We start from the raw sequence: 16,975 nt of genomic DNA, 5'->3' as shown, positions 1-16,975 counted from the left end.
AATCAAATTACTGAGTATATTTCTATACTTTTTGTAATCTGTAAAATGTTTTGTATTGTGGGTAGTAATCGCCAGTTTATACAATTTATTACGGGTTTTTATTGAATTGATGATTCCCTTTGTAATCCAGGGATGTTTGTTCTTTCTGCGTGTTTTTTCTTAACTAAAGGAATGTTTTTTCGATAATAATATAAAAGTTTATCTAGGAAAATATCATAAGCTTTATCGGCGTTATTTTGAAGATACACTTCTTGCCATTCTTCCTTCACTAAATCAAGATTAAGTAATTCAATATTCTCGTCTGATTCTTTTCTGTACATTATCGGCCTGGGTTTTGAAATACTTTTGACGTTTTCAGAATAACGAAGAATAATGAATATCGGTAAATGATCAGATATATCATAATATAAAATACCATTAATGAATTTATTTACAGAAAAGTTATTAGAAAAAATATCATCCAACAAGGTTTTAGATGTTTGGGATATTCTTGTTGGGTTATCAATATGGGAATGGAAAGCATATGAAAAAAGAATAGTTTTTAATTTTACCGCTAAAGTATCTATTTTCGTCATGTCAATATTATAGTCGCCCATAATATAAATTTCCTTATTTTCTTGTGTAATCGTGTTGAGGCATTCATCAAAATTTTCTAAAAACATTTCGGTTTTATGATTTGGTGGCCTGTATATAACACCAATTATCTTATTTTTCATTTTATCATTAATGATTTCCACAAACAGGCTTTCACAACCTTCAATATCAATGTCACAATAGATTGGGTTGGAACGTCAACAGTTTCCATGGCGATCAATGGCTATGACATCACACTTGTATAGCTTCCGTGTGGCGAGCAACGCCACGCTGTGATTCCGTTGATTTCGAACGACGAGATCGTGTGCTCGTTGATAGATATAATCTGACTGTTTCTCATGAAACCTATACGATATAAACGTTATGATACATTTACATGTATGCATTTATCGTAAGTACTGTTTATAGTATGCTTGTATTATCAGCATCATCATTTAGCAAATGTACAATGGTATATAGATGAATTTACTATGAATATATCTTATTTGGTATATTGGTGCTGTCGTTGTTTTCATTCCTGTGTTCAACGTAAAGCAAGCTTGGCTTTTTAGTGAAAAGCTCTTTTCCGTCGTTACGATTATTTACTTTTTTGTTACCATGACAAAGTGTGCATTGTTTCTCTTTTTTATAATACCATTCGTGCATATACCTTATATTGTATTCGACGAACTGTCCTTATCAGATGAATGAAAGTCAAATAGACAACTTGTACCGCTTTGAATCATGTTTTCTTTTTCTTCTTTGATGGAAATGAATAAACTATTGAACTGAAATGAATTGAATTGAATAACACCGTTCCTATATCAATCTCAGATGTCTGTACTGCATATGGCCGATTTATAGGCCTACTATTGTTGCTGCATGATTACTGATTTTCTGTAAAATCTTGGTTTCATTAACCCCCTTCTTTGGAACACTCTTTGGAACACTCTCCCTACTCACATTCAGACCTCCACCTCCGTTGACATCTTCAAAAAGAAACTTAAGACTCATTTATTTTTAGAGCAGAATTAATGATTATGTAGGCCCTGTATGCATTTGTAGTAAATTATTTGTTATTCTAAGCTGATTTGTATGTTTGGTTGTTTAGCATTGTAAAGCACTTAGTAACATGTTGTATTAAGCGCTAAATAAATATTTCATATTATTATTATTATTATTATTAAGGTTTGGCGAGCACACGATGACCTTTCAACCCTATACAACCAAGGTGATCTGAAGTGATTTGATGAATATCAAGAATTGAATGGGCAAATTGTTGAATACAACAAATAAGTTCAAAATCAATAGATGAGAAAGAATGTAAGGAATCTATACCTAGAAGTATTTGTTTGAAGGATTCCCAGAAGCTTATGTCAAGACTTAATTGAGACTTGATTTATGCAGACCTTAAAAAAAAACATTGAATTGTCAACCACTGTACGTTCGTTTTTGTTAAGTATGAAACTCTTGTTTGTCTACTGATGAAAGGACAGATTTTCTGCTGAAGTAATTTATCTCTTCATAATCGGAATAGATAATTAAGGTCTTACTGCATGTGCTAAACTGCGAAACACCTGCAACAAGACTAACGGCTTGCTCGCTTACCGAGTGCCAGTTTACGAGCTGAGTTATCTATGTAACCCCGGAAAGTGCAAAAGCATAAATCGCCGATATTTCTGGCAGTGGACAACTATCGCAGATGATGTATCACGGGAAGACACAAATATGGTTATTTGTCAAGAGAGACTGTAGATGCTGTTGTTTATCAAAATATATCTTTTCCGTACGTTCGAGTGACTTCTGACTCCAGGCTGTTCACCTGCCCCGGGGGAGGGGGGAGGGGGTAAGAATGCCCACCCTTGTGTAACCTGGGATTAGGTTAAGTTTCTTGAAAGATGATACGTATAGATTAAACGATTCCACGTTTATACGTTTAAAAAAAATTTCAGTCGTTATTTACGGTTTCACTGATCTTTCTGCGTTCGCTAAACCCACGTATAGGACTAGATTATTTTCTTGTCATACCCCACTTCTACCTTCTTCAAACAAGGGAAACTTGGCGTCATGTGAATTTGACTTGAATGATATAGGAGTCATTCAAGAGCTTAATTCAGACAAATAATGAAATATTAGTATTGACCCCCCCCCCCCCCCCTTCCCGGGAACGATAGCGCGCTTTAGACATGCGACGCGAACGCTGAGACGACGCCTCCTCCGGCGGGTTTGACAATGGAAACAGCTGTCATGGATAGCGCATGTGCAGAACACATTTTTTTTCCTAATAGCGTCGTCTTAGCGTTCGCGTCGCAGATCTAAAGCTTGCTATAAAATGATATCGCGAAGAGAGTCTCTCGAGATGAGATGATGATGATATATCTCACAGCTGAATCACAACTTTTCAACCGGAATGCACATGAAGACTTCCTAAAGAGTCATTTCGGAGGTCAGAAAAGCAGGGCGACTAGCGACTATATATCCCTTCTAAAGGTCAAAGAAAATCATCACTTCTAAACCAGTAATTTTCTACTAGAGAATGAGATAAGTATAGTCATTACTTATAAAGATTCCCACTGAACCGTACACAAAGCTGCACTAAATCTCCTCTTTTTGTCATGAAATCAAAACGAACAAGATGTATCGTGTGCATCAAATCATCGCAATCTTGCAATAATCAAGGGATGATGACTGTCTGGGGAAAGGAAATTGCAGTTGCCAAATCATCGATCAAAAAAAAAAAATGATTATAATCATATTTTGGGTATAGGCACTAATCAGCAAGGAATGGCGCGGTGCTGATGACACCATCACACATTGACTCTTCCAATTTACGTGTCTACGTATTCGATGTAAACAAGTGCAACTTCAGTGAAATCCCATGGCGTTCTAATCACTTGTCCAATTTTGGTGAAACTTCCGTCAGTCATCCGATTTGACTCATTTCTTGATACCTCCCTACAGGTTAAAGTCAACTTTCAAAACACTTTCTTAAATGACACTGGCAGTGATGTGGTCGCAAAGAACATTCACATGCAAATGACATGTAAGATGAGTAAAATCATTCAACTTTATTGGCCAGATTTAACGGGGTAATGTCGAGGTAATGTCGGGGTAGTTACCCTATATCTGGTAAGAGCACCTCGAATTTGGCAAAGCTATAGGTCATACCGCGACAGCGTCAGAGCGACATTTTGCGGGGATCGTTTTAACACACACACACACACACACACACACAGTCACACACACACAAGATGGTCCGGACGTTGTCACGGTAACTCTGGTTTGAAAGGCTCTGTTAAACCGGGGCTTAGAGTGAATTAAAAAAACAAACAAAAAACAAAACAAAACAAAAAGAAACTAGAAATGTCGCTATGGCGACTGGTATGCCTCCGCCATAATGCATGATTCTCCTAATAGGTCTAAATAGTACATGTGGACAATGTGTGATTACATTTTCACAAAATTGGCTAAATGTTAAAATGACAAGTTTGTCACAAATGTGTTGAATGCTCACCTTCCTTGACCTAGGTTTAATTGGATGAATAGGAGAGCATGTATTTGGGATTTACGGACTTTAACTTGACTTTGACCCATGCATTCATACATTTATGCATTGAGTAATTTTCAAGGTATGGGGAAAAAGTGCAATTTCTGTATTGAATAGTAAATTGTTACCATTTTCATCTGGCCTTTGACCCTAAAATTCATAAGATAATCACTGTCAGGCAGAAGATGCATGAATATGTAGTACGTTTCAAGATAACTTGAGCCACTTTCGAGATATGGAGGAAAAACTTAGTTCAGCACTTTCACTTGATCTTTGACCTTTTGACCTTTGAGGCATAAACAAAATAACAAAAAACCTTTCTAGAGAATCTCTATTAGGTTAAACATGCATACACCTAGTGTAAAAAAATATAATAATAATCCTGCTGGCATTGCATAAACATGAGGGAAATATTTAGTAAAATTTTGAAGTGTTGCCCTTGACCTTTGACCCCTGACCTTTGACCCCATGAACCCTAAATTCTCTAGATAATCACTGCCAGTCAGTACATGTATATATACTATGTTCCATGAAGAGACCTTGAACAATTTCCAAGGTACAGAGAAAAAAGTGAAGTTTTAATATTTTTACTTGACCTTTTGACCTTTGACCTTTGACCTCACGACCAAAACTTTCACCAGAGATTCTTAATTGGGTGATACATGTATACACTAAGTTTCAAGAAAATATCTTCAGGCATTGCATAGAGATATGATGGAAATAGTGAAATTGTATGTATTTGACCTTGACCTTTTGACCTTTGACCTTGAGCATGTACGCCCAAAAGTTGATAGGCACAACTTCACCCCCTAATACACATACATGCCAAGTTTCATTAGGATACCTCAAAAGGTTTTGATAGTTACCTTGTCCACAAAATTCATTACGGACGGAAGGACGGACGGAAGGACGGACGGACGGAAGGACGGACGGACGGAAGGACAGACGAACGGACGGACGGACAACCCGAAAACATAATGCCTCCGGCACCACTTCGTGGAGGAGGCATAAAAACATGCCTGATCGTACAAACGACCCCTTTCTTCATCTGGTCATTACATGTGCAAAGCCGAACTGTGAACTGGGTTGTTGAAATCAGAGCTGCACGGCAGATGTGAAAGAAGGGTGGCTTTGCATAATTATTACAATTACCATTGCACACATATGTGTATAATATTAATACACACACACATCCACGCACAAGCGAACAAACAAGCCCTGTAAATGTGTCCGCTTTCAGCAGTGTCACCACAGAGTTTTTCAAAGGTGATAATTCAGCCAAAAAGGGAATCGAAATCTCTTTAAGACGAACTGGATTCTTGAAAGAAGTATTAGTGTTTGTTTATTCATGTTGTTTGTGTGTGTTTCTTATACAATGTCCCTGGTATTGACTTAAGCCATGTTAGCAGTTAATGAAGCAAACACTCAACAGATTTTAGCTTCGCAGTGTTACAACCGAAACATTGGCCTGATAAATAAGATCTTTTTGCCTTTATAGGCCCTATAACATGAGTGATGCAACATCACATTCACAAACTTGCATATGTCGCTACTCAGCCCGCTTAAAGAGCTAGAAATACACATGCATTGTACTGATACAAAAAGTGATTTCACACTTGGTGATAACCTGAATATGAAAGCATTACGCATGAAAGCAACAGGACAGAATGTGACTGAAGAGATGCGGGAGTCGTTTTGTGATGTTAAGAAAACCTTTTTCCCCATTAGGTGAAAAGTACAATGAATGAAAAATAGATAGATACTGGCGATATCATCCCGTTTGACCAGACGTTGTTAAGATACTTCAATTCAAATCAAACTCAAATGATTTTATTTTCATATAAAGCAATAAAACAAGGTAATACATACAACGCTTACATGAATAAAGAATTTCACACAAATTTCAATAATGCATAAGACAATCATAGTAATTTTGTCTTTATATTTCGATAAATGAACTAAGTAAGTAAATAAAGTTATATTGTTTAGCTGTATATGGAAAAGAGATATCCACAACAGAAGTGAAGCTTGTAAATGTTGTGAATTACTCTGGAAGATAAGAAAGGGCATCTCAAGTTTAGTATTTAAACAGTCCCTAAGATTTGCAGTTCCATGGAATCACTGTAAAAAGGAAAAATATTGTGTTATAAGCAAACCTATAAAAGATGGAAAAAGTAAATCTAAAAACAACACTGCAAATGGCAAAAAATGAGTTCTTCTGGTTTAATAAAAGTTGTATTTGCTGACTGCACCATATTATTCCAGAAGTTCATAGCCAACCATGTACGATCCACCTCTCCCCCATTCCCTCTTTGTGTTAGACTTGACAACAGTTCAGGAAAATAGTTCACGTCACCCTCCCCTCCACCGCGATTTACTGGCGTCTCCGGAAGCTATACCGAGGCACTTGGGGGAAAATTAATCTCAGGGAGTTGTCTTGCGTGCTGAGTTTTTGAGACGACAGTTAACATCATACCAACCATGTCTCTCTCTCGTGTATGATATTGCTCGCAATAATGCAACGATTCGACAGGCGTAACGACAACAAATTTAAAATCGACAATAAGAGCAGCCCCCTCACTTGTGTCAATAAAACCTCCAAATCAATAAAAGGCTGTATTAGAGTGATATTACCCGTACTCCGCCCATTTTGAGCATTTGCTGATCCGCAAAATGATGTCTCGCGCACACGCTCCCTGTCAAATTGAAACAAATGGACGGGACTAACCACGATAAAACGATGTGAACGTGGAAATCCCTGCACTGCGTAAACCCGTAAATGTACCAATGTGGCTCGATGGATCGATGGCTGGCTCTCAGGGAAAATGGTGCAGGGGCGCTCGTGGTACAATCTGCAGCCTCGCCCAGAATACGCCACAGATAAAACTACACTAAATTCCTAAATTCATCTTCTATACGACCTCGTTAATGTACATGCCCGTGTCTGCACTATCCAACATCCTATACCATTGCCGTTTGTCTTTTTTTTTTCTCAATGTCACCAAAAGTTCCCTAAATAAAATCATGGCGTATATAGAAGATGTTAGTTCTCAAAAGGGGAACAACAAAGAAAAGGACTACAAGAGTACATCGCAGTGAAAGATCTGGGGGACAAAATGACGATATAATCCAGCTGCGATCTTTACTTAGTGAGCTTTCCATGAACGCATCGCTTTTTATAATACATATATCCATATGCAAGTTTCACTAAGCATATATATGATATAAAAATATAAAAGAAAGAACATAGAGACGGGGAAGATTTAAGAGTATGCACTGAAATAGGAATCGTTCCAAGCTTTGGAGGTTTAGTCTGACATTGAATGTTTCAAAATATAAAGGTCTGACGTCATGGTGACACATTTTGTTTCCCTCTGTACTACCAACTTCTCAATCATCCAGAAATTCACGTTTATAAACGTCTATTTATAGTCATGAAAAGAAATATGACAGCACAATCTACAGTCTATAGATTACGCCGTGACTTTTTAATGATTTTTTGCTACTTTTATGTATGTTATACTTACTTCATTGCTAAAATTACCTTGATTTTTTTTTTTCAACATTTGTGTTGACTTTTCAAGACAAAGTTAGAGTAAGAAGACTGACGTAAATAATAATGCCTCCGGCACCACTTCGTGGCGGAGGCATAAAAATTGGTAGAATTCAAACATCTTTTGCTGAAAGACACAGTCGCTCAAATTGGTTAGATAAAAATACGCTTGGTCTTGAACAAGGAATGTAGGTCTGTTGCTACCGTATGATTTATCATCACCTACAGTGTAATACATTTTCACGAAGTATCATACATTTAAAGGACAAGTTCACCTTCATAAACATAAGGATTGAGAGAATGTAGCAATATTAGTAGAACACATCAGTGAAAGTTTGAGGAAAATCAGACAATCTGTTCATAAGTTATGAATTTTTGAAGTTTTTGTGCAGTAACCGCTGGATGAGAAGACTACTGCAGTGTATGTATAACTTAGATGTCACATGCGTACAACAATATAAAGAAAATATGAAGAGAATTTCACAAAATTCCATCTTTTGAAAAAAGTACACATTCCCCTGACTCGTTACCGACAAATGTTATGGGTAATATATTTCCCCCCGCCTTTAGAAAGAGGCAAGTCAAGTGCTCTTTTATTATGCGAAAAAAGTGAAAATATGTTAAATTTTCTTTTACATTTTCTTTATACTGTTGTACGCATATGACTCACAAGCTGTAGTAGTCTCCTCATCCAGTGGTTCCAACACAAAAATTTTAAAAATTCATAACTTTTGCATCGATTGTCCAATTTTCCTCAAACTTTCACTGATGTGTTCTACTATTATTGTTGCATTCTCTCAATCCTTATGTTTATGAAGGTGAACTTGTCCTTTAAACAATATTTTCAACAACAAAAATATAAATGTACAAACATGATATGCTAACAAAAACAACAAAATGCCCTACATATTCAAAATATAATCTAAATATATATTATCACAATATTGTAGATGTAAAACAAAGATGCATGACATATAGGCCTATATACATAATATATGCCTACATATACGTACATCATAATTATCCTTTCTTATCATACATTCTGAACATTCTGAAAAAAAGTTCTTTTTATAAGAATACATTTTAATGTAATACTAATAACTGAACAACATAACCTGAAAGAGCTAGCCTATTATTAGTTTATAAATCGTTGACAAATGAATTATGTTATGCTATGCTTCGATGAATCCTTCACATGAGTCACGGTGTCCCGTCTGTGAAGATTTTAAAACTGTGGTTTGCATTAAGTGTTTTTTTTTGTGTGTGTGCGTGTGTATGTGTGTGGTTGTATGTGTTACTTTATATCCACAACTTACTCCACAGCTTACTCTTCAATGTATATGATTTAAATTAAAAAAGAAAATGATGGGGGGAGGAGGGGGGGAGTGTGCAACATTTCTCAACACAATGAACGCACGTGTTTTACCCTGATAGATTGGTCACAAAGAGTCCAGAATGAAATGCCAAAACATCGACCATGACACTATAAATTGTGGCCCGAAATCGTTTAGCAAAACACGCGATAAAACACACACATAGCGCACCAAAACATACAAAAATAAATCATGTTTCACCCACTGAACTCATGCACTCTCCCGATGCCTCGGTGGTGATAGAAAGTCGGAATAAAATCCTGTCACGTCCACCACCCGAAAACTGTGAACTTTACATGGGAATGACGATATTTGATGCATGTATACCGAATAGAATACCGAAGATAATTCGATAAATTGTTTTCATTATCACCAGTGCTTTTATTTTGGTGGATTGTCAAGTTCATGGATATTGGTTTTAACGCATTTTGAATCAACTATTAGTCGAGTAAAGCTTCACCACTCCGCATTCCATTTTGTACCGGGCAAATTTCCCAGATACTCAGCCACATTCTCTGAGCATAACGTCTGACGCCCTACATATCAAAACGAGAAAAATTGTTTACATCAACCTTTTCAAGGAGGCTCTATATAGCTTGCATTCAAAATGTCGCGAAGATGTTCCTGACGAGATCTTCGGCACGTTGTCATCACCGCCTCGCCAGTCGAGCCGGCCGCGGTTATAGGCGAACCGTCAGCATGCGACGCACTCGCTCAACCCGCCTCAGCTCACGGACGTCCGAAAATAAACACGCGGATCAACCTCGTGTATTGTTATTGTTATCCGTGACGAAGGCTTCGATGTCTAGAGCTAATATCAGGGGCATTATTTTGGCAGGAGAAACATCGCAGAAAAAAAGAAATACCACAGAGGAGATGAGCGAATTGAAACCCCGGGCGATCGATGATACATGACTTTGTTATCACACGCTCGAGTAGAGTGACAGACGACGATTGATGCCTACTGATATCGCGATATGTCGGATACTCGATACTGCGATATCACAAGTAGGGCCAGTTCGCAATGATCGACAATTACGTATATATACCGTAAAGTTATAACGCACAATGATTATACCGATTCCTCACAGAAACATTGAATTTGTCAAGACATTTAAGATGCAGAGAGCAGATGAAATACTCGCAAATCCCCTCATAGTTTGTATCAAGATTCCTTGTATATGCGTAAGTGATTGCACCCAAACAATCAAGGGCGTGTTCATTGCAGCGTGAGTTGAACGTTTGTTGAATCGTGGCGTCATCTACACAACTGTGGGAACAAAGATGTTCCTTCAATCTATGACATAAGAGTGTTATCATCGCAAGTTGAGAGCGTGGCGCTTGGCGTTGCCTCAAATGCTGATTTGACTTGATTTGATTTGAATTCCCCTTTAAGAGTTGAAATGAATAGCTTTTGAACATGAAAACAGATCACCTCGCAACTCTACCAATGATTTCCAATTCAAAACAAAACGAAACTTCACTAGATTCTGTGTCCAGAACTGAAAGAAAAACAAGAATGCAGCATGAAATGTTCTTCTCATCAATACAGCGTGTACGAGTCATACAGCAATGATGCGTTGTCATTGCAGGATAATTATTTACTAAAACATCGATTTCTTGATAAACCAAAGATTGAGTTGTGAGGTGCAATGACATCATCGTGTTGTGTTTGATAAACCAATGGGTGAGTTGTCAGATGATTACATCATCACCTCATACCCAAGTTTGAAAATTTATAGGCTAGTTGCGATGATTATTCAGTATCATTCTTTCGTGCATATTGCCTGCATTAGCAACTTTAAAGTGATGGTACAGTTTCGGATGACCTGGGACTTCAGGTTTTCAACGTTTTTTGATGAGGATCTTTTTAGATAATGAGAAACCTTTTAGGAAATTTGAAAGAGCATATCGTCGGCCTTATGCCAAAAGGGCCTTAAAGAACTTCCCCTGTTATGCCAAAAGGGCACTAATAGTGTACAAAGTCTATAGCGTTAAGGGCCTTTTGGCATAACAGTGGAAGTGGTTTAAGGCCCTTTTGGCATTTATGAGACCGACGATATATTATTCTAAGAGGAATTAAAAGGTTATATGATAAAAATTGGTTTTGCAATGGCTGAGATATCCAAGACAAAAAAGATCCTAATTGAAAGGTGGGACCCTTCTTTTATTTGGATCGCTTTGTTTTACTTTGTTTTTTTGGATATCTCAGCCATTTCAAAACCGATTTTTTTTTTCATCAAATAGACTTAAAATTCCTCTTAAAATTGTATGCTCTTTAACATTTCATAAAGCGGTTTCTAAGTACCTCACAAAAAATACTGTACTATCCCTTCAAACTTTTTTGTTTTGAATGAAACTTTTCTCCCTGTTTATTTGATTGCACTTTACATCCATACAACTTTAAAGGCACAATTTACCATTTGCAGATGAAACAAAGACCCAGCATTAGTGCTTTAAAATACTTCTAAAATGTGAGTTAGGGATAGAAACAACCACTGTAAATATTTGAATCCGTATAATCGATGTCAAGTATTGTTAAATACACAAAATGTGAACAATAGTCATCATAAAAATGTTTCCAAACTAAACCGTCTACAGTTATGGTTTATTGAGAAAAATGCTGACATCTCCTCATATTTTAGGCTTTATTGGGAAAATCTTATTTGGTAGGATGTTTTGTGATACAACAGACCTATACATGTACATGAATTGTGATATCTTGAACATTTTTTAAATCACTGCTCCCAAAGGTAAGCCATTTTTGTTTATATTTTACGAGTAACTCTGATTAAGTATTAATGATAATGATTTTATGTCGAAATCTATCGTGGAGAACATGCAAAACAGAACCATTTTAACACTTTATTGTCATTATAAGAGGCAGTTTATTTCTCCCCCGAGTTCTGCACGTAATCCGACATTCATTAACATGACACATACTACACACACACACACATTATTTGAGCATTCAAAATTACGACACTTCCTTTGACTCGAACCTGTGTTACATTACGAATCAAATAAATCAAAAACCTCTGGACTGCAGTGAGTATTATCAAGTGTTTCTGTGCGTGAAAACATGCGTGAAAACCTCCCATGTAGCGGAAGTTTGGCGAAAATTGCTGTTTGAGTAACAATTCGTGACTCCCGTTTCGGTGAACATAAACAGTAAAAATCATATCAAGATATCATTTCCTGGGTATGTTCAAACACAAATTGATGTGACACAGTGTGAATCCAGGATAGCTCCTGCACCACTCTCTTCCTATCTGATAGATACTTCCTACTTTTAGTCATTCACATCTTTGTCTTCGTTCGACAAAATTTGTGACTGAAATCATTCATGACGGGCTGATGTTCCCAAAGGGATACTGACACATTATAGAATCGTATGTTGCATAGTGACAGTGTAATAAAAGACGGCGTAAGACTATCATAGGCCCGAAGCTTGCTGGTACACTGTATCTATGTAACGATCTGCGACAGTGGTGTCGTATAAAAACTCGAATAGCCTTCTTCAGGTCTATTTCTTGTCGAACCATTTCCTACAAACAACTTTAAAAAGTTGACTGATAAACGTGTTGCTGAGTAACCAAAGCCTCAGATCGAGTGATTAAAGCATTTTATCAGTATTTACGGTGACCTTTTCTTCTTTTGAGTTCTCCTTTGGTTTCACCTTTTCCCTTTGTCAAGTCGGTAAGAGATTCGTTAACAAATGAGCTTAATTTTTCTTTTAATCCCTTATTATCTTACCAAAGTCAGCTAGCGCAAAGATGAATTATATAGCTTATTTAACTCTTAAACTTGAAAACTTTTTGGACGCATGATTTTCTCCCTGCATATCCTATACAAACATCATATTGTTTTTAAAAATAAAATCAATGAATAACTGCATGAAAGTTGTATGAAATCCTCTTGAAAGGGATCTTCACAGAGGTATTATCCCTTTCAGTTCTAAGATTCTGACAATAAGTTCCCTCCTTTATTGTTGCTGTAGGATAAAGCAACAATCATTAATTCGAGGGATGTATATCGTTCGTGCTTGAGATGTAGTATATAGGAAGCCATGTCCGAAAGCCCGAAAGTATAAGCATGCACTGTAAAACTCATAGTAAAAAAAAAAAGAGAAACAAAAATAAACAACAGAGAAGGAAAGATGAAAGGTATAAATTGATTGATAATTGAATATTGTCTATCTGCTTTATCCTGCGTGATCATTCGAACGATCGTATATTGGACGTGTCAATAAAAATAAGATTTGCGTTCAGTCACTTAGAAGATCGCCCGTGATACGATATTGATAATTCCTGAATAAAACACAAACAAACAAATCCACGTCGTTGTCTTTTTTTTTTCTTTTGCCCCCCCCCCCAAAAAAAAAACCAATCAAAACATCAGCAAAAACAAAAACAAAAACAAAAACATACGAAGTTCAGTCGAACTTTATATTAGGACAAAACCCCGAAGCTAATGGCATTTAAAATTTGAAGTCATATTTTCACGAAACGGCACATCCAGGTATCGGGTGCAACCATCTTATTATATCTTCAAAGTAGATGAGGATATTAGGTATTCTGTAGTTGCTTCACATCACTTGACTTGATTTTTTTGTTAGAAAACCGCAAAAACATAATGGAGCTACTACAATCTGTTTTTAGGCCGTGAATATTCAGGAAATATTTATAGCTATACAAGTCTAATACAAACAAGATGTCCGAAAAAGAGGGCTTAATATGATGTAAACACATCACAAATCATAGATATTCAGATATACACCGGTCTTATTCAAACCAAATATCAGAAAAACACTGACATGATGTAAACGCGTCAAAACAATATCTCTCATTCTAAAGTCATATTTCTAAAGCCACTGATAAATGTCCCGAAGCAATATCTAGGCCATAATTGCTAACGTCAAAGTAAGCCAATGTTATACCTGCAAATATCTATTTTGTCATACCGGTATGTTTGGGTGCACGTCACGAGACCGACACCCACAAGTCATACAGCCCACGAGTTATACAGCTCACGAGTCATACAGCCAATGAGTTCGACACTAAGCTAACAGAGTGTGGCTGGATGGTAAAGACACACGCGTGTGGTTGCATACACTGCCATTTTTTTATTGTATTTCTGCAAAAGAGTCTCATGTTTATTTCTTTCTGTTTAATAGCGTATAGACAGGGGTTATCATTACTCATAGCATGGAATATTCTAAATACATACATGATAATATTATGAGCCGATATAAACACAAATAAAATGTCAATTAACTAAAATATCCATATAATCTTCACACATTGTGCACCTGTATGTGTCTGTCTTTCTCTGAACGGTATTCTAAAGTGTAATCAATACTTTATAAACAAGATACAAATCATGCAAGGCATTGTCATAGACCCTATTTTTTAACTCTTTAGCCGTAAAAGTTAGCATAAGGTCATAACTTATTCAAATCTGATTAGTTTCACATTATGCTCACAAAGTACGTGTGAATTGATATTTTTAGAATTTGATTTCTCCTCACATGCGTTCTATTAAGTTTAGTGTTACTTCTTCTTTTTTTTCTCTTGATGATCAGCCGGATAAATTTGTCGATGAAATACTTTTCCTCATTAGAAATTGGAATGATGTCCGAAGTTTCTCCATAAACAAAAGGTTGTCAGTCGATTGAATGAGGTGTTTGAGTGCACGTGGACTGTTTAAATGATAATAATATGCGCTACATAAACAGAGAATGTAAAATGTATCATTATTAGTGTCAGTAAGATTACTTCATCAAGGTAATGGTGGAAAGTGAAAATCGTGAAAAAAAACCCCGAATCGTACCTTTGATTGGCACGCCTTCCTCGGATGCGATATCCTCTCCGTGTGGTAGTACCTCATGCACTTGGGACGATCTCCCGTCGACGACGACACCGCTGACGACTGCGTGTGCGACGTCGTTGCCGAGATGAGGGAGAGGATGACGATGGTGATGGTAATGAAGTAGCACGTTGCCATGGTAACGTTGCGGAAAATTTTCGGACAAAGGAAACCTCTGCAGTGTTCCATGGCACTGTTCATGTGATGGGTCGATGAGTTAGTGTGTTATCCCTCGATAGACATTTGGATTTATGGAGAATGTATTTGCATAAGACTCAGCAAGAGGTGTCAAGCAGTTCGTCAATCAGGCGATCAGATAATCAAGGGCACGGCTCCAACTCGTTTCTCCAGGATTGCATGAACTATCGTGGCGCCCGTTGCTATAATTGACCCGAAAATCGCCAATTATAAGTTGAAATATTTTCATGTACGGCGACTTTGTAATTTGATGACGTCACTTGGCGCAAACTTTACCAGTATCAGAAAAATCACATCTTAATCATTGTAGCAAACACCACACTCTTGCGGAATGCCGTGGCGAAAACTATCGTAGACATTTCGGCGGACGCGTAACAAAAGCAAGGATTAGCACCTCGAAGCAGCGCCGCGCCGGCGGAAAGTCAGACTGGTGTCTCAGTCGACGTCGGAAACACGTGTGGTGTGATTTTTTTAAGACTTCTGCGACATTTACATAATTATGACTGTGTTCCCATCAAACCTCTTCTCTCTCCTCCTCTCTGTTGTCAAATGTGGAGCGTCGAAAGGACTTGTCTATTTGGCAATCGCTGAGTACCCTCGCCGGATGGCGGAGCGAAATTTTCGTTGCAATGTTCTCGCGTTCCTGGACTTATACCGGGAGTGGTTCAGTCGGTTGACGGGGCAAGGTCGAAACGGTGCCTGGTTCGACCACCGTCTGTGCTCATTCTGGTGGAATGACGAGAACTTGTCTCTTTATATACGCAGGGAGATACAGAGGAAGAAAGTGTGTGCGTAAAGAGTGAGTGTGTTGAGAGGAAGAGGGGAAGGGAAAGAGAGAAAAAAAAACAACAACAACAACAAAAAGCGAGAAAAGTGTTTCTGACTGTGGAATAGGGAGTATTCCCGGGGAGTACCTTCCCCAAGTTACGGTATATAGGGAGTGGGGAACAGAAAAGACAAATCGTGGCAGCTGATTGTCGGATTTGAGTGGGGGAGATAAAGACGTTCACATTCTTCGAGAGTTATCGTGGGCAGCCAAAGAATTTTGGCTGTTGTCGAGAGAGCTGAGGACGAAGAAACGAGAACGAGGACCACAATCCGACGTGTAGCTGAGATGAAAATGATGCGAGCGATTTCTCCTGACAGTTTGCTATGACTGAAGAAGGAGGGGAATTCAAGCTTCCGGATCCCTGGCTCGCACGCACAGTTACGCACGTACACACAAACACACAGATGCGTAGACAGGGATGTCATCTCAACTCAAGCATACGCAAGTTCATTTGGTACGATCGTAGGTAATGTTTATTCAAACAACGATTTATCTTTGAAATAGTTCTATCACAACGCAATCACCACCACTACCATCATCATCATCATCATCACCATCAATCATTATCATCATCATCACCATCAATCATTGTCATCAGCATCACCAGCATCACGATAATCATCGTCATCATCATCGCCATCACTATCTTCATGATCCTCACCACATCACTATTATCGTCATCATCATGATCATCATCATCGTCATCATTTTCTTCGTCATCATCGTCATCATCATCATCAAAGATGCCATAGATACCTCAAAGAAACGACACATAGTTTCGCTTACTACACGACTGCACATTTTGATTTGATTTGAATTGATTTTCGATCTGCAACGTACACATAATCATGCATTGATTGACAAGTGTTAACCTACAAAACTGCATACAACATCATAAATCAAGGGAACACTATCATAGTAATAATGTTTATCTTGAAAATGAAAGTGATTTTATCCCTTGCCCCTGAATGCTCACGCAAACAAAACATGCATGGAATGTTCAATCAAACCTCTAGTGTCTTGTGAACGTTTCC

General features: G+C 37.6%; 1 protein-coding gene across 1 annotated transcript in view; it reads right to left on the bottom strand.

Annotated features, from left to right (window-relative positions):
* LOC139734977 (norrin-like) overlaps window positions 1–15,516 on the bottom strand; it is a 29,740-nt gene extending 14,224 nt beyond the window's left edge. Inside the window, exon 1 of the mRNA XM_071645754.1 lies at window positions 14,879–15,516. Coding sequence (XP_071501855.1) covers window positions 14,879–15,115 — 237 coding nt within the window. The 5' untranslated portion in view covers window positions 15,116–15,516. The remainder of the gene's footprint in view (window positions 1–14,878) is intronic.
* Window positions 15,517–16,975: the final 1,459 nt, after the last annotated feature.

This window comes from Diadema antillarum, unplaced genomic scaffold, assembly GCF_040938485.1.
Source record: "Diadema antillarum isolate AM-2024a unplaced genomic scaffold, OU_Dant_1.0 seq00000561_RagTag, whole genome shotgun sequence".
NCBI classification, from domain to species: Eukaryota; Metazoa; Echinodermata; class Echinoidea; order Diadematoida; family Diadematidae; genus Diadema; species Diadema antillarum.
This window is presented reverse-complemented; position numbering and strand designations above follow the sequence as displayed.